At 35.0% G+C, this 25523-nt stretch overlaps 1 protein-coding gene across 1 annotated transcript in view; it reads left to right on the forward strand.

Moving 5' to 3' along the window:
- Positions 1 to 25523, forward strand: part of LOC136027961 (uncharacterized) — a gene marked incomplete at its 3' end in the record, with an annotated part of 94349 nt that overhangs the window by 12977 nt on the left and 55849 nt on the right. The window contains 2 exon segments of the mRNA XM_065705434.1: positions 11465 to 11632; positions 22144 to 22297. Coding sequence (XP_065561506.1) covers positions 11465 to 11632; positions 22144 to 22297 — 322 coding nt within the window.

A 25523-nucleotide genomic window follows, 5' to 3' on the forward strand; every position in this document is an offset into this window, starting at 1 on the left:
TAGCTTTGGATTTTGAGGCGATATTACTGGAGGAATCTGAACCATCATAGTCAAAAGTTATCAAAGAGCAGAGGGCCGTAGCTGTTTTATTTGCGCATTTGAAACGGGATCCAGCTAATATATGCACCTGATAGAGTTTATGGAGATTATTGGAGATTATAGGAAAAACAAGGTGCCCTAGATTCAAAAGCAATCAATTAGGTTTTGAAGAGAAGTGATATTTCCAAAACAGATTTTGCCAGGGACCCCCATTGCAGCGTAGAACTAATTTGGGAGTAGGGTTCAAGATAGTTCTCTCTCCTGGTCTATATACACAATTCCAACTACAATCAGAAGCTTATGCTACCAGTATTAACACAAACTTAAACAGATTAATCTATAGACGGGGCAAATATTGAAGGCAGCTTTTCATACAATATGATACCTAAGTAATGGGAAACATTTGCTTGTTTTAGAATTTCTCTGGAAACATGTCGAATCACCCCCTGCACACTTTCTTAAATTAATTAGTGTATTGATTGCTTGAATAGCATTCACTTTTAAAATTCTGTCAGTTTTTTCCCAAAATTTGTGAGTGAATGAATTGAAGTTCAGAAAAACAGAAGTTCAGAAAATTGAAGCTCAGAAAAAGTTCATGCATTGAAGTTCAGAAAATTTGGACTCATCACCATCAATGACCCGTACTTGTTCACAGAGATGTCTCTTGGGGTTGAATATATCTTTCATGAGGATCGTATCTTGGAAACTGATCCCACTGGAGTGAAGACGGGGAAAACTGGATGCTGTATTCTTTCATAAGAATTCCCTCTAACCCATTGGCTATGTCGCACTATACTCCATCATGTGGCCACAAGAAATAGGTTGATAACCAATCCACCTCTGATTTCTGTGACATTGCTCATGTTGATGAGAATATGGCCTAAAATTTTCTCTTTTTAATTGGGAAGATGTCAGCGGAATTTTATTATTCAGTAGCAAATTTTTTCCTTGCGCTAATTGACCATTGTCTAGGGCTTAGGGTCTCTGAATCCACGTGAGAGATCTTTCGTTGAGGGGTTGTAAAATGTTGGAAAAAGCTATGCCAAAAGATGAAGATGGTCAAAACAAAACTTATTAACGACCTCCTGCTAAAAAAATATTGTAATGCACCTTAAAGTGATAAAACATATATTTACCAGTACCAAGTATATTTCCATTAATTTATTGGCCGGACATGGTAATATTGATTAGACCAAGAAGTATTGTATTGGACAGAAACGTTTCTGTTGGAAGTACCATTTTGTAAATTTAGAAAAAACTCATGCTGGAATTCTTCTACAGTGTAGCTCGGTTATATTGGCTGAGAAAGGGACAAATAAATACGTGCTACGGAGACACAGATTGTATACTTTTAAAGGTTAAAATGGAAAATCAGTCAATTATTTGGCTAACGGTTGGATCCTTAGTCCATGGATGGAATGTACCAACACACAGTAGCAAATATCAACTCTTATTTCTATAAGGAGCGACCCGGCTCAATAGTAACCAAAACTATAAAACAGAATTTTGATACCAATAGTAACATCAAAAGAATTACATTTTAATGCTGATTTTAAATATATAAGTCTCATCAAGTTTAGACTTACTCATCAAAAGTTACGAGCCTGAGAAAATCTGCCCTATTTAAGAAAATAGGGTGAAACAACCCCTAAAAGTCATAGAATCTTAATGAAAATCACACCATCAGTTTCAGCGTATCAAAGAACCCTATTGTACAAGTTCCAAGATCCTATCTACAAATATTTGGAATTTTGTATTTTTTTGCCAGAAGACAAATCACGGATGCGTGTTAATTTTTTTTTTTTCAGGGGTGGTCGTATCGACCCAGTGGTCCTAGAATTTTGCGAGAGAGCTCAGTCGAACGGAAATGAAGAGTTCTAGTGTCCTTTTTAAGTAACCAAAAAATCGGAGGGCACCTAGGCCCCCTCCCACCCTCATTTTTTCCCAAAGTAGTCATATCAAAATTCTGAGATCGCCATTTTATTCAACATAGTCAAACAACCTTATAATTATGTCCTTGGGAACGACTTACTCTCCCACAGTCCCCGTGGGAGGGGCTGTAAGTTGCAAATTTTGACCAGTATTTGCATATATGAATGGTTATTGGGAAATGTAGAGACGTTTTCAGGGGGATTTTTTTGTTGGAAGGGGAGGGGGTTGAGAATAGGGGGCTATGTGGGGGAAGTTTTCCATGGAGGAATTTGTCATGGGGGAAGAAAATTTCCATAAAGGGGGCGCAGCATTTTCTAGCATTATTTAAAAAAACAATGAGAAAATAAATATGAAGAAGTTTTTTCAACTGGAAGTATGGAGTAGCATTAAAAATTAAAACGAACAGAAAATATTACGCATATAAGGGATTCACCTCCTCCTAATACCTAACTCTTTACGCTAAAGGATTCTTAGTAATTTCAACTATTTATTCTCCGGCCTTTGTGATTCCGGGGACAAAATTTAAGCTTTAATGCAAAGAGGTATTGACGAGGTATTGACGAGTGGGCGAACCTTCTCATATACGTAATAAAACATTCGAACATAGAAGTTTGTTACTTAAGCTAATTCTTAAGTTACGTATATCTCTTACTAATGAAAACGTTCGTAAAAACTAAAAGTTCTAGTTGCCCTTTTAAGTACCCAAAAAATTGGAGAGCAACTGGGCCTCCTTCCACTCCTTTTTTTGCAAAATCATTCGGTTAAAACTATGGGAAAGCCATTTAGCCAAATAAATAAATATGCAAATTTCGCTTTAATTATTCATCTGCGGAGAGCCGAAATTAAAAAATAAATTAACTAAAAAACATTCAGAAATTAAATAAAAAAAAACAAGTTTTTTTAACTGAAAGTAAGGAGCGACATTAAAACTTAAAACGAACAGAAATTACTCCGTATATGAAATGGGTTGTCCCCTCCGCAATCTCTCGCTCTTTGCGCTAAGGTTTTTAATTTTTTTAAAAAGTAGAATTGTGGCAGAGTCAAACTTTAGCGTAAAGAGCGAGGGATTGCGGAGGGGACAAAAAGGGGGGTGTTTCTTCTGGCAAAAAATACGAAATTCCACATTTTTGTAGATAGGAGCTTGAAACTTCTACAGTAGGGTTCTCTAATACGCTGAATCTGATGGTGTCTTTTTCGTGAAGATTCTACGACTTTTAGGGTGTCTTTCTTCCTATTTTCTTAAATAATGCAAATTTTTTCAGGCTCTTAACTTTTGATGGGTAAGACTAAACTTGTTGAAACTTATATATTTAAAATCAGCATTAAAATGCGATTCTTTTGATGTAGTTATCGATATCAAAATTCCATTTTTTTGAGTTTTGGTTACTATTGAGCCGGGTCGCTCCTTACTGTAGCTCGTTACCACAAACTGTTTGAAATCAGAGATGGGAAGTGACATGATTTTCCGGTGTGTGCTTGTGCATCCTTTATATTTTATTGACGTTTAGGCCCTGAATACGTTATATTATGATTTGTGTTGTATTATTATATTTTGACTTTTCAATGTTGTATTTTGTATATTTATAGGCTGTTCTTTGATTTCAAATTTGTATTGAAAAAAAAATGATTTAAAGTCACCTGCTCTCTTATTAAAATATTCTTTCTATATTTCTGACAACGACTTTTAATAGTACATTTAAGTTATATTGTGAATAAGCATGTAATATTGTTTGGCGGTGTATTTGATAACAAATGTATGTGATTTCAAGTAGCAGCAAGACGTAAACGGAGTTTTTCAAGAGACAGAGTTAAGTGAATTAGGGTTTTTTAAGAGTAAGAAATTCGTGAACTTGAATTTTCATAGATTTTTCTAATGTGAAACACATAAATATAATTTTTTTCTAACTCAGAAACATATGAACAGAAATTTTCTTAAAATTCAAAGATGTAGAACGAGTAACTCAAAACCCAGAGACAGATAAACAGGATTTTCAAAAGTCAAAGACACATGAATAGGGTTCTAAGTTATACCCAAAGTCAGACAAAATGAATCGGATTCTTCCAAAGTCAGGAACGTACAAACAGTTATTTTTTCATAAAATTAAAGAAAAGTACAAACAAAACCTTTTGCGGTGTTTTCTGTTTGTTCTTGGCGATCGCATACTCGTGGTAACCCCTATCGCTGCCATTTATTTAACTTTGGTCATAGACGGTGTCATATGGGTGGCATTCTTGGCACATTTATATGCTAAAAGAGGCCGATGATAGCACATATTGTCGTAAAATGACTAGATTGAGAAACTACTTTCACAAGCAAATATCAACACGGAGTTAGAATAATAATAAGGGTAGATGCCCTTAAGCCTTAGCAAATAATAAATATCATTTGGAAATGGTTGCTCCAGAATGGGGAAAGCATCGGAACTGTCATCGTTTTCTCAACTTTAATCAACTCACTCAAATATTTGTTGAAAAAAGTAAACGAATCTAAAAGTGAAATTTTATTTAGGTGCCCAATAACACTTTCAACATATTTATACAGAAATTCCAAAACAAGCTGCTTTTCCAATGAACAAGGTATGATATTTTTGAGGGAAACGGTTTCTTTCACTTTTGTACCATCAATTGCTTTATCTCTTTGAAGTTATACCATTACTGGTAGTACAAACTTCAGGTTATGGTTAAAATTGTGAATAAAAACTGGGAGAAAGAGATATTGTTTATTTTTTTTAATTACAATCATTGCAAGCCGTCCCCCGAAATTTATTCTACTTTGAATATGGGTCAATTGCATAATTGTGGTTCCCGACAGTTTAATTCTTGGTAATAATCCCTTCCCTAAGTACTCAAAAGATTGATGCTGATTCTAGGGACTCTTGTTCATTCTCTAACAGGTTCGTTGGGTAGTGTGAGTGAAATAACCTTGAAAGAGACTTGTGAGCTCTCTTGACTAGCACCATAAAATTTTTTTACATGCTACCATCCTCACGCAGAGTCTTAAAAACTCTTACTTTAGACCTTAAATCCTCATTTGCCTCCAGAAGCACACAGGGTGTCGAAGAACAGTCTCCAGTCGTCTTTGAAACTTGTGGCTGTGACAATTTCTTCTCACTCCGGCTGTTTTGAGGCGTGCAGGTACCACGCGTCACTGTTATAGGCATGACAGAATGTATTTTTGGGTTTTCCCATGCTGCGGGTGTCTTCAGGTAACCAGAAGAATGTAGGTTTGGGGATTCTGGAATTACCCATGCGCAACACGTGTCCAAGATAGCTCCATCTACACTTTCGTATGGTCTCAATGAGGGACTGTTGACCTGTGATATTTCTAATGTTCTCGTTCGTTACCTTCTGGGTACAGAGGATGCCGAGAAGTCTACGTAGGCACTTGTTTTCAAAGGACTGAATTTTCCTCTCTTATTCTTACTTGAGATGCCATTTTTCAGATGCATAGAGGAGGACAGGCAGGAAGTTGCTGTTGAACAGGCAGATCTTGTACTGGAGAGAAAAAGTACTCGACTTCCACACTTTTACGCCAGTTGAAGGTGCTGCTAGCCTTTTCAATTTCCGTGATGACTTTTTTCGCTGTTGATCTCGTATTTTTGATGGTGCTGCCAAGATATTTGAACTGTACCAATTGTTTCACGTCGTTGTTAGGTCAATTGATAGTTGCCATACCTTTGGTTTTACTGGCGTTTGTGTTTTGTTGAATGCTTGTAAGCAGGGCTTGAAGATGTGATTTGCAGGTTTTGAGGATGGCAACATCGTCATCAAAACCTAGGTCACTCGGCACCCGATCGCTTAAGCGTGGCCCAATTAGGTCAACACTCCTCAATGTAAATTCGATGACTACTGTAAACAGTAGTGGAGATAGCACGTTCCCTTTTTTTACCCCGGAGAAGATGGGACATTTGTTTACATTTCCTTCTGCTGTCTTCTTAGGAACTGTTGCTAAAACTTACAATAACTTCGGGGATACCATAGTGGTAAAAGAGCTTCCAAGAACACTGACCATCTAATGAGTTGAACACCTTATCTAAGTCTATAAATATCATGTAGAGGCTATTGCACCATTTACAGCATTCCTCTGTGAGCATTTGCAGGGCGAATATCAGGTTTTTGCAATAGCGGTTATTGCCAAGGCTTTGCTGTTCATCACGCAGGTATTAATCTAGGTGATGTGATATTCGGGACAGGATAATGAGGGACAACAGTTTGCTAGGATTCTAGAGAAGGCTGATGCCTTGCCAATAAACTCTACCAGCTACATTATCATGAAGCTTGCAATGTCTCATGTGAATATTATAAAAAGAGACTGGCTTCTATTATGGGTTTGTTTTCGATATATTGAAAATTTAAGGCTAGTGGTATTTAAGGCTATTTATGATAAAAATATCCAAGAAAGGAGGTATTCCTGAATCTTTCAGTTCTATTATGAATTGAAGATTCGAATCAAAAGAGTTCAAATGTGCCAAAATAATCTCTTAGAGAATCGTGTTAATGTTTTTCTTGATGATATTCGTTCTGTTTGGGAACTTTGATAGGGGTCTCTAAAAGATTTTTTTGGCACATTTGAACTCTTTTGATTCAAATTCTTCAATTTACAATGGAACTGCAAAATTCAGTAAGATTCCAGTTAAATGACTCTCCTTCTGTGAAAAGAGGGGTAGTTATGTCTTCGGTCTACAGAGTTATAAAATCTGAATAAAATTATGTTAAAGATATTATATTCTACAGTGACTACTCAATTAACGTTATAAAAAATATCATGGATAGACGATTGAAAATTATTAGACAAGAAAATGGGGAACCCTTCTCCTTTTTTCAGTTATTCCAGTAATTGAGAACAAACTTTCAACACATTACCATACATCTCGAAACTCTGCGACAAACTTGGAAAATTTAATAAAAAATATCATCTCTCTGTTTCTGTCAAAACTGAGCAAAAGTTGAACATTTTTCCAGCACGGAAAAGATAAAACTAACCCTATACTTAGTAGTGGCATCTACAGACTCCCATGTTCATGTGGGAAATTTTATATTTGTAGGACCCATCAACAACTGGGGGAACGGTTGCATGAAAACAAGATTTTAATACACAAGTCCCAAAGATTTGAAAATAAAAATGACAATTTTTATTCTGATTTGGCCCTCCATATCTTAAAAATCCTGAACATTTCGTTCTTTTTGAGGAAACACTTTTAATGTCTACAGTAAATGGTCTACTGCAATATTTTACAGCGGCAGTTGAAACCTAAAAGTATATAAATATAAACTCAGCTATCAATAGAGACACAGGTGATATTTCCCTAAGCCCAATTTATAACAAATTCATATACAGAGACTCAAACAATGTTTTTGCCTCGGGTTTAATTTAAGAAAACCTGTCTGTTTATCTAATATATATTGAAGATGCAGACAGGCAACGACTATTGCGAGGCAAAGAATACTTGTCCAATCCAATGTGATTTTTTTTTCTTTCGCTTCTGGAATATTTTTTTGATTATATATTTTCTTATGAGCACTGAGGACAACTTGTTGGATATCCTTGTCAAAATGTTTTCTTGTTTTTCATCTTTATATTTTGCCACAAGCTGACCGAATTCTTTTTTTCTCACCAAGTTGATTTTATTTTTCATTTATTATTTGCTGCTTAACTTTTATCCGCATATTAAAAAATATTTTGTTGGCGAAACCTGTTAAGTCAAATGAGTGGGAGTTCTGAAAATAAAAATTTACATGAATGAATGCTCTCTATTTTCTTTTTTTAACCTCAGATACTTACACTGTTTTTTCGAATTTTCCAGGAAGTCAGAGTTGGATAGATCATCAGGTTATTCATCAGGTCAATCATCAGGTCATCAGATCATCAGGTCAATGAATAAATTTTCTGTCTTCCCCACCCCATCTTCTCTCCATTAGCATTTGTCTTTCAGATTACGAATCTTATTAAAAATAATCTAATTTCTCATTGACATCTAGATGAATAATTATGTTCTATACTTTTGTCTTCGACTCGTTGTAATTGTTGAATTTACAGGTGTTCAAGCCATAAATTTCTTCGGTCTTTATTTTCATTTATCATTATCTCAGATAGGTTTTTGATAACCTTTGTCCTTGCTTGTTTTGCTCTATTGCCCATTTTTTACGTAGGTCATAGACACTCAAAACCGATACAACCAATCCTGTTAAAAAAAATCACTCATTTACGCTTTTGAAATGTGCTCATAAGTGTAGTATCACTCATATGTTTTTTTTTCCAAAATTAAGGCTCTTAACAACTTTTCTTGAAATCGTGATCTATCTAAATCTTATTTCAGGCCACAAATTCCCAAGATTTTAAATTTCCAAAAAAATGAAGCCGTTTCCAAGAACGAAAAAATTATATCTAATTACATAGTACTATGACCCTGGTGCCAAATTTTCCTTGGCTTGTCTTTTGTCATTATGAAATACATATCACAAATACATGTTTTTTTTTTCATACAAATAATTGTTTCTTTTAATTATTCATGTGGGGGGATAAAAAGTTTGATTTTCAAAAGTATGGTTGATAATAGTGATCATATCCAGGTCTAAATCCAAAGCCCAATCATTATCACTATAATTTTTATTTGTTTTGATACCTTTGCCTCGGCTTGTCTTTCGTCATTATGAAATATTTATCGCCGAACTATCGTTTTTAAGAATAGGTATGGTAGGCATTGATGACCTTATCCCTGTCAAAATCCCAAATCCAATCTTAATCGCTATCATTTTCAATTTTGAGACGCTTTGATTCTCAATGTCCAGGCTGATTTTCAGTGAGTTGCTCCCATGCTCGGTGTTGCATGTCTTCTAACCACTTGTTTCTTTGCTCTTCATTTGGATTTTTGGCTTGATCATATTCTTGGTTTCATATGTCTTCTAATCACGTGTTTCTTCGATCTTCATTTTCTAACTACTTTTTTTCTAATCACATGTGTCTTTGCTGGGTGATTTATAATAGTTTGCGGGGTAATTTATATATATATATATATATATATATATATATATATATATATATATATATATATATATATATATATATATATATATATAAGTTGTCTGTGTCGAGTGACGTCATGTTTGTGTGTCGACTGACGTCATGTTTGTCGACTGACGAAATTAGAGACCGGGACATCGGGACACAAATGACGACTGGGGCACTGGGACATCTATATATATGAAAATAAGTTGTCTGTGTGTCTTTGCGTCGAGTGACATCATGTTTGTGTGTCGACTGACGTCATGTTTGTCGACTGACGAAACTACAGACCGGGACATCGGGACAAAAATGACGACCGGGACACCGGGACATAGGGAATATAAATGACGACCGGGACACTCAAAGAGAAAGCGACCGGGACACAAGGAATGTTCTATTAGCAATCACCATCAACAAAGCACCGGGACACAAATGACGACTGGGACACAGGGAATATAAATGACGAAACCGGGACACAAATGACAGCCGGGACACAGGGAATATAAATGACGACCGGGACACAGGGACACAACTACAACGGGGACGCCGGGGGCACAGGGGGGTATATAAATGACGACGGCGACACAGGGAATGGTCAATTTGCAATCACCATCAACAAAGCTCAAGGGCAATCATTAGAATCATGAGGTATAGATCTGAATACGAATTATTTTCCCATGGACAATTATATGTTGCATGTTAAAGAGTCGGTAAACCTGAATATCTATTTATATACAGAGACAATGGGACAGCGAAAAATGTTGTATATTCGCAAGTTTTACGTAGTTAAAAACATATATATATATATATACATATATGTATATATATATATATATATCTATCTATCTATATTCACAGGTGGGACATAGGGACACAATTACAATGGCGCGTAACTAATATGGCACGTAACGACTAGCGCACGCGGGGGGGCTTGGGGGGGCGCAAAGTGCCCCCACCAAGCTAGGTGTTTGTGTCCCAACACACAAGCTATTCTATATATATATATATATATATATATATATATATATATATATATATATATATATATATATATATATATATATATATATATATATATATATATATATATATATATATATATATAAATAAGTTGTCTGTGTGTTTGTCTTGTGACGTCATGTCATTATGTCATGTCGTCATGAAGTTAGTTGTCGTCATGTTTGTTATGAAGATGTCGTCAATAAAGGTATTTAAGACATTCGTTTACGGAAAAATGTTTAATTGTAAAATGACTGAAGAACCTACAATGGCAAGAGCTGAGGAAGCTGCTCAAAGAGTCTATGCCAAAAAACTTGCTGCTGATAGAGAAAGTAAGAAAAGAAAGCGTGCCAAGGAATCACAAGAACAGCAAGAAAACAGGCTTGCGGCTGATAGAGAAAGTATGAACAGAAAAGGTGCACATAAATGACGACCGGGACACATCATATACAAATTCAAAAACGAATGTATTCAAGCCGAAGTAGCTGAGTTGATAAAGCGTTATGTTCCAGGTCCGAGAGGTTCCAAGTTCAAACCTTGGCCTTAGCATTAATACAAAAGAAGAAAAAAACTAAAAAAGGTAAAAACTACAAAAAAAACTAAAAATAAAATACTAAAAAAAAAAAAAGCTAAAAAACGAAAAAAAGGTAAAAAACTAAAAACAAAAAAGAAAAAACTAAAAAAACTAGAAAAAAGGTAAAAACTACAAAAAAACTAAAAAGAAAAAAACAAAAACTAATAAAAAACTAAAAAAACTAAAAAGTGAAAAAAAAAACTAAAAAAAAAGGAAAAAAACTGGTAAGAAAAGGAGAAAAAGAAAACTAAAAACTGAGACGCAGGGAATATAAATGACAACCGGGACACTCAAAGAGAAATTGCAGACTGGGACACTGGGACAAAATGACGACCGGGACGCTCAAAGAGAAATTACAGACTGGGACACTGGGACACGAGTGACGACCGGGATACTGAGAATATAAATGACGACCGGGACACAGGGAAACAACTACAGGGGGGATGCCAGGGGCACAGGGGGATATATAAATGACGACGGGGACACAGGGAATTTTCGATTAGCAATCACCATCAACAAAGCTCAAGGGCAATCATTAGAATAACCAGGTATAGATCTGAAAACGGAGTGTTTTTCCCATGGACAATTTTATGTTGCTTGCTCAAGAGTCGGAAAAACCGGAGAAATCTATTCATATGCACAGACGATGGGACATCGAAGAATGTTGTATATTCGCAAGTTTTACGTATTTAAAAACATATATATATATGAATATATATATATATATATATATATATATATATATATATATATATATATGTGTGTGTATATATATATATATATATATATATATATATATATATATATATATATATATATATATATATATATATATATATATATATATGTATATATATATATATATATATATGTATATAGGGATGATAACCTTGATGACAATATTTTAATTATGACAGGTAATATAATTACAACACCACTGTCGTCTGGGAGTAGCTTACGATACCTAGAAACAATACCTGCTGGAAGAACTCAATCAAAAACAGAAGCTGGTTCGAGTGATGTTTTATGTGCCTGTGAAAAACAAGCGACGTTCTTAACCGTCATAAAAGATGGTCCTAATAAAGGTAGAGTGGCCCTTTCTTGTCAGTTTAGTTTATTTCTTCTGTTTCATTGCTTTTGAATGAGAGACCCAAATCTAAATAAATGTAAATACAATCAGAAAAACTAGCTATTCAGTTGTTCAAAGGTTGAGTTAAGTATATAGCGTATAATGGGCTTTTCTAAATATAACAAATTATATAGAATACAAAAATATTCGTTTAGCCTGACTACCCTACAACTTTTCAGACTATCTTTTGTTTTTTCAGCTTAAGAAGCAAAGGTCTCATCAAAAGATTCCTTAAAACCTACCTAAAAAGCTCTAAGATTAATTGGTAAGGTATGATTGAATGACGATTTTATTGTCTTAAATGAGGGCTTAAGACTGTGTATAGATTAGATAGAAAGACATACTAAATAATGCTCCATAATGAATGAATTGTTCAAGACCATCTGACTCAGCAGAAAGAGCAGTTGCGAAAATCGAGCCGAATTGCGTGCTCACCTTGGTCCTATATCATTTTTGGGATCTTGTAAATATAGACCAAATTAAAGATCCTACTTAGTCACTCAGTTACAAAACATCTTAGTGGGCATTATGTTTACAGTGCCACAAAATTTTGATCACAAATAACACAATTCCATTTGGACAGGGCCTGTTTAAGCCCCCCTTCCAAACTCCTTCTCTTTTTTTGTTTTGGGGAACTACCTGGTTTGAAATAAACACCCAAATTCCATTATTTTGAGTAATTTGGCCAAACAATAGTCTGGCCAGAGACAGTATATAAATTATAATTGAATGGAATATAAAACAAACGAACAGTTAAAGATAACTTGACTGCAAATCCTATGAGACAAACTGTTTCAAAATTCAAGATGTAGATTTTGTTTTCATTTTTAATTAAATGCGACAATCATTAGTGGAAAAATTCCATATTGTTGCTGTTAGAGGGGTAACTTATAATAGGGGAAAAGTGATTAATCGAACACGTATATCTTTTTTGATTCACCCTTTGAAAACAGCTTACCAAACAGTTTTTGGTGGTAATCTCAGAAGGTTGAAGGTGCAACTTTTGAGCTCTACAGTGATAATATACTTGTTTTTTTATGCCATTGAGTGTAAAGAAAAATCATAAATGTATTGTTTGCAATATTGGTAATGTCGGGGAAGTCAGAGGTGGATAAATTATCAGGTCATTTATAATTATCACATGATGGTGCGTAATGAGATCTTACAGAGAAATATAGTGAATTCATATCAATGAATAAATTCGAACGGAAAATTCTTCTTGTTGAATTTCAAAAGGGAATTAAAATGATCATAAGATGCCCATGACCATTAGTAAATCATGCATATCCTTTTTAAAATGCTGCTTGATTATAAGGAGATCGTTGTAACCTTCATTGGTTTGAGCAATGCGCTCAAATACTTGGGACAAAACTGAATTAATCTAAAAACTCATATTCGAAACATTGCGACCCAGTAATAATTATTAAGATGTGCATTACAGCGGTAGCTTGCAAATCTTTGTAACAATATCTGAGTTGAATACCTTCCCCAATCCCTCGTAATTTTTTTCTAATTTTATGAGAAACAGATTTAGATAATTAATGAATAAAATAGTAATCCTAGCTTCCACTCATCCAGTATGTCTGAAGTGGATGTTCATTTACTTACCAAATTAAAAAGCTGCCCTCAAAATTTTCTAAGCCAGGGTAGAATGTTTGATTCCTGGTAAAAAAAAAATTAAACTAAAAAAATCCCCCAACTCTCCGTTTTGCAAAAGAAACTTAGGATTTGCCGAAGCTTTAATCTCGTCCCTTTCAGCCCAATTTTGAATCTGAGTCTCAAGAATTGTCTGCGCTTCGTTGTTGCAGGTGTAAGGATCGTCAACAAGATGTGTTAAAATAATTCCTCACCAACTAAATTCTCATGAGGAGGATTGAAAACTACCCTGCGTGTTTTAATTTGCAATTTGTCATATGTAGATCGTTGATAAGCATAATTGAATATGCAGGATGTGTCAAATTAAAATCATACAACACAATTTCTAGCGTCATGACAGCATTCTTGAGTCCTGCACCAGATTGCAGAGAACACAGTTCACTGGCAAAAAAAATTAATTGTTACATATGTCCCGGAAACATCACTACCAGATATTATCATTAGACTGTCTAACTCAGTGGTTCCCAACCGGTGGTACGCGTACCCCAGGGGGTACGCGAAACCCTCGCAGGGGGTACGCGAAGGTCCCAAAATTAATTTAGTCTACATCTTTAAAACTTGTTTCTGACTCAGTTCCAACATTTCCCTCAAAATCAGATAACATATTTCATTGTACGTAATTTCAGACTCATTTTCAAAACTTTCGCTTTCAGTAACCCGCTAATTTTTCTCCATAGCCGTAAGGTCTCGATTTAAACTCAGCGGGTTCAGTATCTTGTCATCTGTTGAAACACGAAGTTCGTGAATTGTAGTTGCAAACAAAGATGGATAAATTCCTGATCAGGAATAACAAGAAGCCGAATGATGGTACCCAAAACTCTGAACCTGCACCTAAGAAGAAGAAATATGACGAATCATCGGTCAAAGTGCGTCGATATTTGTCAGAATACCTAGGGCTCGGATTTAGTGCGACAAAGTCTGATCCAGTGAATGCACAGTGCGTTCTTTGTGGTCAAGTCTTGGCCAACAGTTCCATGAAACCTGCGCATATGAACCGGCATCTCAGTACTGTGCACCCTTCTCATGTCGGTAAGCCCATAGAGTTTTTCAAGCGTAAACAAGAAGCATTCGCTAGTAACTGTTTGGAAATTGCAAAAGTGGCATCAGTTTCTTCAAAGGCTCTCCGGGCTTCGTATGCTGTTTCATATTTAGTTGCGAAACAGAAAAAACCGCACACCATCGCCGAATGTCTGATATTACCAGCACTAGTGAAAGTCAGTGAAATAATGTTTGACACGAAAACTGCTACTGCCCTTCAGTCTATACCTGTGTCGAACAACACCATTTCAAGAAGGATAGAAGACATTACAAGCGATATTGTCATGCAGGTTATTGAGCAAATAAAGTTGACGAAGATGTTTGCGTTACAGCTTGACGAAAGCACGGATGTGTCAGGTGAAGCCCAGGTGATCGTCTTTGTTCGATATCAAGATTGTTCTGACATAAGAGAAAATATTCTGTTTTGTCAAAACCTACAGTCAAGAACAACAGGAGAAGAACTATTCAAGGTGATTGACAAATTCTTCGCAGAAGGGGGCATCTTGTGGGACTGGTGTCTATCAGTTTGCAGTGATGGAGCTGCTGCCCTAACAGGGAAGAATAATGGGCTCATGGCCTGGATAAGGAAGAAAAATCCAAAGGTGAAGTGATTGCACTGCATCATTCACAGGCAAGCTCTTGCATTGAAAAGGATGAACGCACATCTGCACGAGACCCTCAACGAGGCTGTAAAAGTGATCAACTTCATCAAAGCCCGACCACTGAACTCAAGAATGTTCAAGTTGCTGTGCCAAGAGATGGGTTCAGAACATCAACATTTACTTCTGCACACAGAAGTTCACTGGTTGTCTTGTGGGAAGATTTTAAACAGACTTTTCGAGCTTCGACAAGAAGTTCATATGTTTCTTCTGGAGCAAAAATCTGCATTCAGTTCACTTTTTGAAAACCAGGACTGGGTCTGCAGGCTGGCCTATCTTGCGGATATTTTCGACAAACTGAATGACTTGAATCTGTCAATGCAAGGTTTCCGGACGGACGAACTCTCCCTGAATTCGAAGATGTGTGCTTTCATCAAGAAATTGGAGTTCCGGCTTAAAAAGGTTCAAAGAAACAGCGTTAGTGTCTTCCCGACTCTCGACAAGTTTGCGGATGATAGTGAAATTGATAACCTCAACACAATCTGTGATTGTATTCGGGAGCATCTGACAAAGTTGCGAGATGAACTTGTGTCATATTTCCCATCGATTATGAACCAAGATAGAACGCAGGATTGGATCCAAAATCCATTTGTTGAAGACGTGACCTCAAGCTCCGGTCTTAGTGACAAGCTTACAGAGAATCTGATCGAACTTGCCAGTGATCGCGCCTTAGAACTGAAATTCCAAAATGTAACTGTTTCCCAGTTTTGGCTGGAGGTGAAAGGAGAATACAAGGAACTAAGTGAAATCGCCATGTCTGCTTTGTTACCATTCAGATCCACTTACCTTTGTGAAGTGTCATTTTCAGAAATGTCATTGATCAAAACCAAACACAGAAACAGACTGAGTGTACAAAATGACCTTATAATTGCCGTTAGTGACATCGAGCCAAGATTTGATAATATTTTAGCAAAAAAGCAGCCTCAAGTTTCTCATTGATTTTGTACGTACCTTTAAGCACCGTCATATTGGACAATAAATCTCGTGTTTTTGAAAATCTGATTTTAGTTAAGAAAAAAGTAAAACAACGATTCTCAAGAAAGGGGTACGCAAACTTTTTGGGCCTTGATTAGGGGTACGCGGACCGAAAAAGGTTGGGAACCACTGGTCTAACTCTTCTGTATTAAAATCAAAATCCAGGAAGAACGGTTAAGTACTTTCATCGGCAGATGACTGGTCTAGTGAGTCAGGATAACTGACATGAACTACTTACAGTTCTAACAGGTCAGTGAAAGTACTCGATGATTCCCCTAGAAACTATAATGAGTGGATTTAGTTTTTTAAGGAGCGGACAGTCTTATGACCTAGAGCAAATTTTGCCAAATCAAAATCACGCAACACGATTTCTAGTGTTATGACGGCATTCTTGAGGCCTTTACCACTTTGCACAGAACACAGTTCACTGGTAAAAAAAATTTATTTTATATATGTTCCAGAAACATCATGACCAGCTATTATCATTAGACAGTCTAACTCTTCTGTATGAAACTCAAAATACAGAAAAGAACGGGTAAGTACTTTCATCGTTTGATGACTGGTCCAGTGGGTCAGGATAACTGACATGAACCACTTACAGTTCTAACAGGTCAGTGAAAGTACTCGATGATTCTCCTAGAAGCTATAATGAGTGGATTTAGTCTTTTAAGGAGTGGACAGTCTTATGACCTAGAGCAAATTTTGCTAAATTAAAATCACGCAACACGATTTCTAGTGTCATTACGGCGTTCGTGAGTCCTAAAGCACATTGCAGAGGACTCAGATCACTGGTAAAAGCAAATTAATTGGCAAATATGTACTAGAAGTATCACTACCAGCTATTATCACTAGACTGTCCAACTCTTCTGCATTAACCTCAAAATCCACGGAAGAATAGGTGGTTTACCTTTATCGTGTGATGACTGGTCCAGTGGGTTAGGATACCTTTCATGAATCACTTACAGTCCTGACAGGCCAAGGACTCAGATCACTGGTAAAAGCAAATTAATTGGCAAATATGTACTAGAAGTATCACTACCAGCTATTATCACTAGACTGTCCAACTCTTCTGCATTAAGCTCAAAATCCACGGAAGAATACGTGGTTTACCTTTATCGTGTGATGACTGGTCCAGTGGGTTAGGATACCTTTCATGAATCACTTACAGTCCTGACAGACCAAGGACTCAGATCACTGGTAAAAGCAAATTAATTGGCAAATATGTACTAGAAGTATCACTACCAGCTATTATCACTAGACTGTCCAACTCTTCTGCATTAAGCTCAAAATCCACGGAAGAATAGGTGGTTTACCTTTATCGTGTGATGACTGGTCCAGTGGGTTAGGATACCTTTCATGAATCACTTACAGTCCTGACAGGCCAGGGAAATTACTCAATGATTTTCCTAGAAACTAAATTTAGTTTTCTTAGGAGTGGATAGTCTTATCAAAGCTTTTTTTGGTTGAAACAGGGTTTGTTTTCAGAAAATTTTAAAATAAACACAATAAATTAGAGGTTATTGTTAAAACTTATAAAAGAAAGAGAAGATAATTTGAATATTTTAAGTTTTCGAGAGATATGTTGGTCATCATTTTATATGCATGATAAATCAGGTGTTGTGGTGTGGAGCTTCATAAAATTCAGTTGTTGATTTTAGTGCGGCACTCACAAGCGAAAAATCCACGGTTTAATCAAACAAGGTATCAACTCCCCACTCAGCTAAAGCTATTCCGTTGTTTTTACCACCAACCCAGGTCCTTGGTCTTATTGGCTGTGTTGAAGATTCAGTATTGGCCTAGCATAAAAAAATTCATCATAACAGATTTTGTTACAAGTATACATATTTGACAAACTTTTGAAGTTCAAAAATACGTCTTGAAAAAAGTGTTCAAAAGGTTTTTGACTAAAAAAAAAAATCACAACTTCATACTTCAAAAAATAATATAATTTTTTTGTCGTTATAAGTCAGAAAAATATCATTTAAAGACATGAAAACACAGATTGAAAAATTTCCAATTAAAAAAAAACTAAAATAAAATGTTAAGAATCAAAACTAAATAAGATTCATTTTAAGTTCTATCTTCTTAAGCCACCCAAAGTAATTGTTTATGCTCGTTTTAGTTTTAATATTGCTTATTAACTTCCCTTGAAGTTCCATGCCCAAAAATAATTTATAGATTGAATTTGAAAATTCAAAAAAAGCTGTTCGAGAGGGGGGTTTATGTGGAAGGTGATCCTCTACTGAATTTCAGTAACAAAAAGGATTGTAAATGCGTTTTGATAAGAAAAACTGTGGAGAAAGCTACCCTCTGTGGTTCATCTAAAATAAAACTAAACTATTCTAAGGTTATTCATGTTCATGTTCCTCCATATTCATGTTACTTTGATTAGAAATGCTTGGTTACAGTTCAATCTCTATTCAAGTAATGTTACGAAGAGAATATGTTTTCCATCTTTGATATCCACACTAAAGGTGAAAACCTGTTATGCAATGGCACTCACGTAACATTGATCCCAACAATGTTAGGTAAAACAAAGAGTAGATTGAACCGATAAAATTGTTTGCATTTATGCGTAGATACACCGTATTTATTATTGCCAGATAATGAATACACGTAGATGTCTGCTAATTCAGCGTGGACAGTAAAAATATAGGACCAACCAAATTTATTGCATATAGGGATGGACTACTCCCTTTCTGCGATTTGGTGTAGAGCTTCACTGAAATCCTGGCAACCTTTCGTATGATACCTCCACCAAATTCATTATGCTATATCTACTCATTAGCACCCCGTATAATGACACCAGCACAGGTAATTGACGTGGACTATGGGTATTATACACAATTTACCACCGCAGATTAGAACTTCTGATTATCAGTCTATTAAGCCTCATCCGAGGCTTATATAATCACCATTTGTATTAAAACCTTATAAGACCCCAGGACATAGCTTACAACCCTTGCCCTATCGTTTTTGGGAGGGCGGAGGGTCCTCCTTAAAGATATAACTTCTGGGACTTATAACTACGGTGAACAAAATGGTTATTTCTAAATTTTGATTGGACGTGTTTGGAGTAATGACTGGTGTGTGTGTGGGGGTCTGTACCCGCCCTCCAATCACTTTTAATGTTACTAAGGACAATATAACTTCAGATCATCGATCCAATAAGCACCCTTCGTACCTTATACGACCATCCTTTTCCATATAAAACCTATTTGCCCCCAGGGTACAACATACAATCCTTGCCCCGAAGGCTGTGGTGCCGGGTCGTCATCCTCAAAGACATAATTTCAGGATCTTTCAACTATTTTGAACAAAATGACTATCTCAAACTTTTGATGGGATGTGTCTAGGGGAATGATTGGCAGGAGGAACGGGGGGAGGGTATCTGCCTTCCAATCATTTTGATCTTTAAATAGGAAACTAGAACTTCTGATTACCTATGTAATAAGCCCATTCCAGAGCTTATATGACCACCCATTTTTATTAGATCTTTATATGCCCCCAGGGCATAACTTTCAACCCGTGCCTTGAGGACCGTGGGGGGGAGGTTATCCTCTAAGACATAGTTTCCGCACCGTTCAACCTCGTTGAACAGCATGGCTATCCTAAAATTTCGACTGTATGAGTTTGAAGAAATGATGGGCGTGGGAGGGGGGAGGTCACCCTCAATCACTTTCGACTGTTAAAAAGAGTACTAATCCCCCTACAATATCCAATCGATAGGTCCGTTTTCGATGTTTGTACGACAACTCCTTCTATATAAAGTACACTGGTCTAAAAAAAATAATAATTAATTGTGCCCTCATCGCTCTTTAGTTACACAGCACTATTTTGCTGCCTTTGATGATCTTCCCCTTCATGTACTCTCTGGAAGTTCCAACTTAATATCCAAATCAATTCTTGGAATACACTGTTTTAATAATTTAAATGCACATAGCGTCGTTTGATTTAGTTCAAATTCCCTTTCAAAACTATAAATGCAGTAGTAGTATCGGTAGTATGCAAATATTGTCCTTTCGATCACACGCCTTATCATTTCTTAATTAATATGCTAAACTATTTCTGCATTGTACCCTTTTGTCAATCCTTATACACATAACATGTTTTGATTTAGTTCAACGTTTTTCTCAAAATTCTCCTTACTATTTTTGGCTTTTAAAACAGGGACTAAGACTTCCGACTCCATCCAATCTAAAGCTTATACGACCACCTGTTCCATAAAAACTTATAATAACTTATATGCCCCTAGGCATAACTTGAAACCCTTTAACATGGGCTTTGGGAGAATGCGTCCGCCCTAAAGACATTGTCATGTCATTTTTGGACTATTGGTAGCAAAATAGCTATCTCATAATTTCAATTGAGTATACTGCGGTAAAAGAGGATGTCAGTGAGGGGGGGGGGTAGTTCCTCTCGATCATGTTTGACTCTTATAACGGAACTAGAACTAGTTATTCTTTGGAAAAATTCATAACTGACGTTTGACTTTTTTTTATTCCTTGGAAAAATTCTAAACAGAAGTTCAACTTTTTGATATATGAGAAATTTCATCAAAAGTTTTTTAGCAAGAAATGTTGACAATTCAATCACAGTTCAGTTAATGATAATATATCTTTCCAGACAGTCATGACTCTGCTCTGAATCATTGTGTTATTCATCGATAATATGCCTAGCAAGTATGTCAATGTGATAGGACTGTCATCAAAATGATGCCAAAAAACTCCGAAAAAAATTATCTGAAGACATAATAACAAGACCAGATGGTGACTTTACCTCAGAGTGAGATGTTTATAGTAGACCTGTAATACAGACAAGACTGATCCGGCCTAGATCTTTTCGGAAAAACACCACAAAATTCTCGGAAACAAAGAGTTGTCGGATTGGTGTCAAGAAATTCCCCGGAATCAAAGATCTCAAAGGCATAGCAACTTTTTTTCTATGACCAACTGTTATAGAAAAAAGCAATATCTGTTCAATTGGTTAGGATGTCATGGGATAAGTTATTTCGTATGATCAATAATTTTCTATCAAGCGTGTCAAATCACTGTGTGTTGTCGTAATGATGCCAAGAAATTTCCAAAAATAAATACGTCAAGGCATAGCAAAATAACCAGATGGTGACTTTTGTAGTACAGATGGGAAAATTTATCAACTTTTATTTTATTCTTTGGAATAAATAAAAGCTGAAGTATAAGTTTGTACTCTTCTACGGGAAAATTCAGATTAGAACTATAATTCTTTTTCACTGATTTGAGGATATCACTGATCATAACAGAAATGGAAATTTTATCTTTTCTTTGGAAAAGTCAAGAACCAAATTTCTCTTCTTTAGAAAAAATTCAAAACGGAAGTTCTTTGGGAGATTCAGAATAGAAGAATAGTTTTTTTTCTTTGGATAAATTTTGAACTGAAGCAAAACTTTTGTTCTTCTTTGGGAAAATTCAGAATTGAAGTGAAGCTTTTTTCTCTATAATTGTAAAATTTAAAACTGAATTTGAATTTCTTTTCTCTTATTTTGGAAAGCTGAGAACGGAAGTGTAACTTTTTCTCTTCATTGCAAAAATTCAGAACAGAACTTGAACTTTTTGTCTCTTCTTTGTTAAAATTCAGAACTTTTGTTCTCTTCTTTGCGAAAAATTCAGAATTTAACAGCGACTTTTTTCTCTTCTGTGGAAAAATCCAAGAACAGAACTTGATTTTTTTTTTTCTCAGTTTTTGGGGAAAATCAGAACAGAGCTGTAAATTATTTTCTTCTTTAGAAAAAGTCAGATTCGAAGTTTAGCTTTTTTCTCTTCTTTAAAAAAAAATTGGAACAGAAGTTGAACTTTTTTTCCTTTCTTTTTTGGAAAATTCAGAGCTGTACCATGGCTTGTTTCTCTTCTTTTGAAAGATTCAAAATAGAAGTTGATCTTTATTTTCTCTTCTTTGTGAAAATTCAGATCTGCAGCTTAGCTTTTGTCCCTTCTTTGGAAAAATTCGGAACAGAACTTGAACTTTTTTTCTTCTTCGGGAAAATTCAGAACTGAATTTAAACTTTTTTCTCCTCTAAGGAAAAATTCACATCCAAAATGTAACTTTTTTCCCTTCTATGGATAAATTCAGAACAGAACTTGAACATTATTTTCTCTTTCAGGCAGACAATTTTATAAATGTAGTGATTGTGGCTTTTTCTTATGGTCAGACGAGGTAAAGAATGTGCAAGGCTCAAGTCATACAGGAAGACCGCTACAAGCTCAAAATCCTACAATTGGAGTCAAAAATTGTCATTGCGCTATTCAGGCACAAATGTAAATATTTGAATTATCTTAGCTTTTATTCTATCTATTTGTAGAAAATCTATGTAATGATGTTCCAGCAAGGGTCCAAAAAGTGGGCTTAACTCTAATGGAAAATTTTGATCATCTGAAGATTTTAATTTGTAACTTAAAACAAGCAAAAGTTTTAAATCTACATAATAAGTAGTAGATTTTCCCGAGTTATTTTGGAGAAAACCGCCCCTCTCTCCCCTCCCTCCCAAACGACTTCACTCGTTATGCTTTGCATATTTATATTTCTGCTAGAGATTCAGTCTGAAAATATCGGTCAATCTGTTTGAAGATACGGAAACTGATTGATTTGCCTTTGATGAAAATTTAGCTTGTTTTACACTTGTTCCAAAAAGAGAAAAAGTCTGTTGCAAAATCACAGAAAATAACCTTGTTTTTTTACTGTATGCCAGAGATAGAAATATTGGATTGCAATTCATGGGGGATCGCGAAAAATAAGCTTTTTTCACTTTTGCCATAAAGAGAAAAATTGTATTGCAATTCATTGTGTATATAATGTTTTTTTGTATAAGTAACGTCAAAACCATATTCAAATGATAGTTCATTTTAATTGCTAAAGTAGGAAAACAATTTTTTCTTCGTTCTCTTCTATTTTTCTTTTTGTTTTTAGCCAAATACTTAACTTTAATACATTATTTGAATCCAGGCTGGATCTAGTGCTGGTGGAGGAGTCATAAAAAAAAATTCACCGACAGACCTTAATCCTGGTCCACAGTATTAACCTAATAATGACAATTATTTGGAACTTTATTTTATAGGATGGTATTAGTAATAGATAGGGCTTTATATTATTGTTTTGGGTTACGCTTTGTTATTTAGAAAGGTTTGATTATTGGAGGATGTTTGCATGATTTTTGTATATATTTTGGCCCTGTTTCGTAAGTTAAAATAGATTGATTGTAATTTTGACTATATGACGAATAAGAACGATTATGTTAATATTCAAAGCGTTCTGGCAAATATTGGTAAATGTACCATTTTTTTTTCTTTGCGGACATTATTTAAATTCTCATAATTTTTTTAAAAGCACTTTATATAATAAAAACTTTCAGTGTTTAGATTTTATTTCTTGATGATTTAAATTGTAAACTAACATTATTAATTTAAAAGAATGCTGCTTTTTTTCTCGCACTATTTCTTCCAAGAGATTCATAATGTTATGAAAGATCCCATGACCGAGCCTATTTTTTCAGTGAATCAGCTTATTCACTTCAACTGAATCAGTTGATTTCCATCATAATCCAGTTCAAATATTTTGATGTAATCTTTCCCATAGTTGTTTGTTTCTTGGAATATTTCTTGCAAAAGATCCATCAGGCTAGGAAAGATTGAATAATTTAAGTCTTATAAAAGACATTATTCAAAATCTTTATCAGGTGTAAAAAGTACATTTGGCTATAGGAAGCCAAATACTTAACTTTAATACATTATTTGAATCCAGGCTGGATCTAGTGCTGGAGGAATGATTAAGAAAATTCAACGAGAGACCTTAATCCTAGTCTACTTTTTTAACCTAATAATGATAATTATTTGGAGACTTTATTTAGTGAGATGGTATTAGTAGTATTTATAAGGCTCTATATTATTGTTTTGGGTAACATTTTGTTAGTTAGAAAGGTCTTATTATTGGAGGATGTTTGCTTGATTTTTGTATATATTTGGGCCAATTGTTTTTTTCTTTGGGGACATTATTTAAATTCTCATCATTTTGCTAAAAGCATTTAATATAATAAAAACTTTCAGTGTTTAGTTTTTATTTCTTGATGATTTAAATTGTAAACTAACGTTATTAATTTAAGAGGATGTTGCTTTTTTCTCGCACTATTGCTTCAAAGAGATTCATTATGTTATGAAAGATCCCATGACCGAACATTTTTTTCAGTGAATCGGCTTATTCACTTCAACTGAATCAGTTGATTTCTATCATAATCCAGTTCAAATATTTTGATGTAATCTTTGGCATAGTTGTTTGTTTCTTGGAATATTTCTTGCAAAAGTTCAATCAGGCTAGGAGAGATCTAGCCTGAATCTAGAATCTGAATCCTGAATCTAGAGCAAACCATGAATTTTAGTTTCAAATATGTTTTTGGATTGCTTTAGAAAACAAAAGACATGCAAAAACCAGAGTTTGATTAGGATTCTTTGGAGATGGCAGTACATTTTGAATAAGTAAGTAGCAATCAAAAAATGAATCACCTTTGTTTACTAATCTTTCCTCAGAAAAATAGTGGAATTCACATTGATTACAAAATCCCTAAACTTATTTTCTTATATATTTTGGCCCTGTTTCGTATGTTAAAATGGTTTGATTGTAATTTTAACTATATGACGAATAAGAACGATTATGTTAATATTCAAAGCGGTCTGCCAAATATTGGTAAATGTACCAATTGTTTTTTTCTTTGCGGACATTAATAATGTTATGAAAGCTCCCATGACCAAGCCTTTTTTTCAGTGAATCAGCTTATTCACTTCAACTGAATCAGTTGATTTCCATCATAATCCAGTTCTTAAATTTTAATGTAATCTTTGGCATAGTTGTTTGTTTCTTGGAATATTTCTTGCAAAAGATACATCAGGCTAGGAATGATCGCATAATTCAAGTCTTATATTAAATAAAAAAAAATAATTTTTTAGCTGAAAGTAAGGAGCGACATTAAAACTTAAAACGAACAGAAATTACTCCGTATATGAAATGGGTTGTCCCCTCTGCAATCCCTCGCTCTTTACGCTAAAGCTTTTAATTGTTTTAAAAAGTAGAATTGTGGCAAAGAGTCAAACTTTAGCGTAAAGAGCGAAGGATTGCGGAGGGGACAACCATTTCATATACGGAGTAATTTCTGTTCGTTTTAAGTTTTAATGTCGCTCCTTACTTTCAGCTAAAAAAAAGTTTTTTTTATTTTATTTCTGAACGTTTTTGAATTAATGCATGTTTGGTTTTGGCTCTCCGCACATAAATTATTAAAATGAAATTTGTATATTAATTCTTTTTTTGGCTAAATGGCTTTCTCTTAGTTTTGATCAGACAATTTTGAGAAATAAGGGGTGGAGAAGGAGGCCTAGTTGCCCTCCAATTTTTTGTTACTTAAAAAGGCAACTAGAACTTTTAATTTTTAACAAACGTTTTTATTAGTAAAAAATACACGTAACTTAAGAATTAACTTACGTAACAAACTTTCATAACCTT

This window comes from Artemia franciscana, chromosome 6 (genome assembly GCF_032884065.1).
Source record: "Artemia franciscana chromosome 6, ASM3288406v1, whole genome shotgun sequence".
Taxonomy (NCBI): domain Eukaryota; kingdom Metazoa; phylum Arthropoda; class Branchiopoda; order Anostraca; family Artemiidae; genus Artemia; species Artemia franciscana.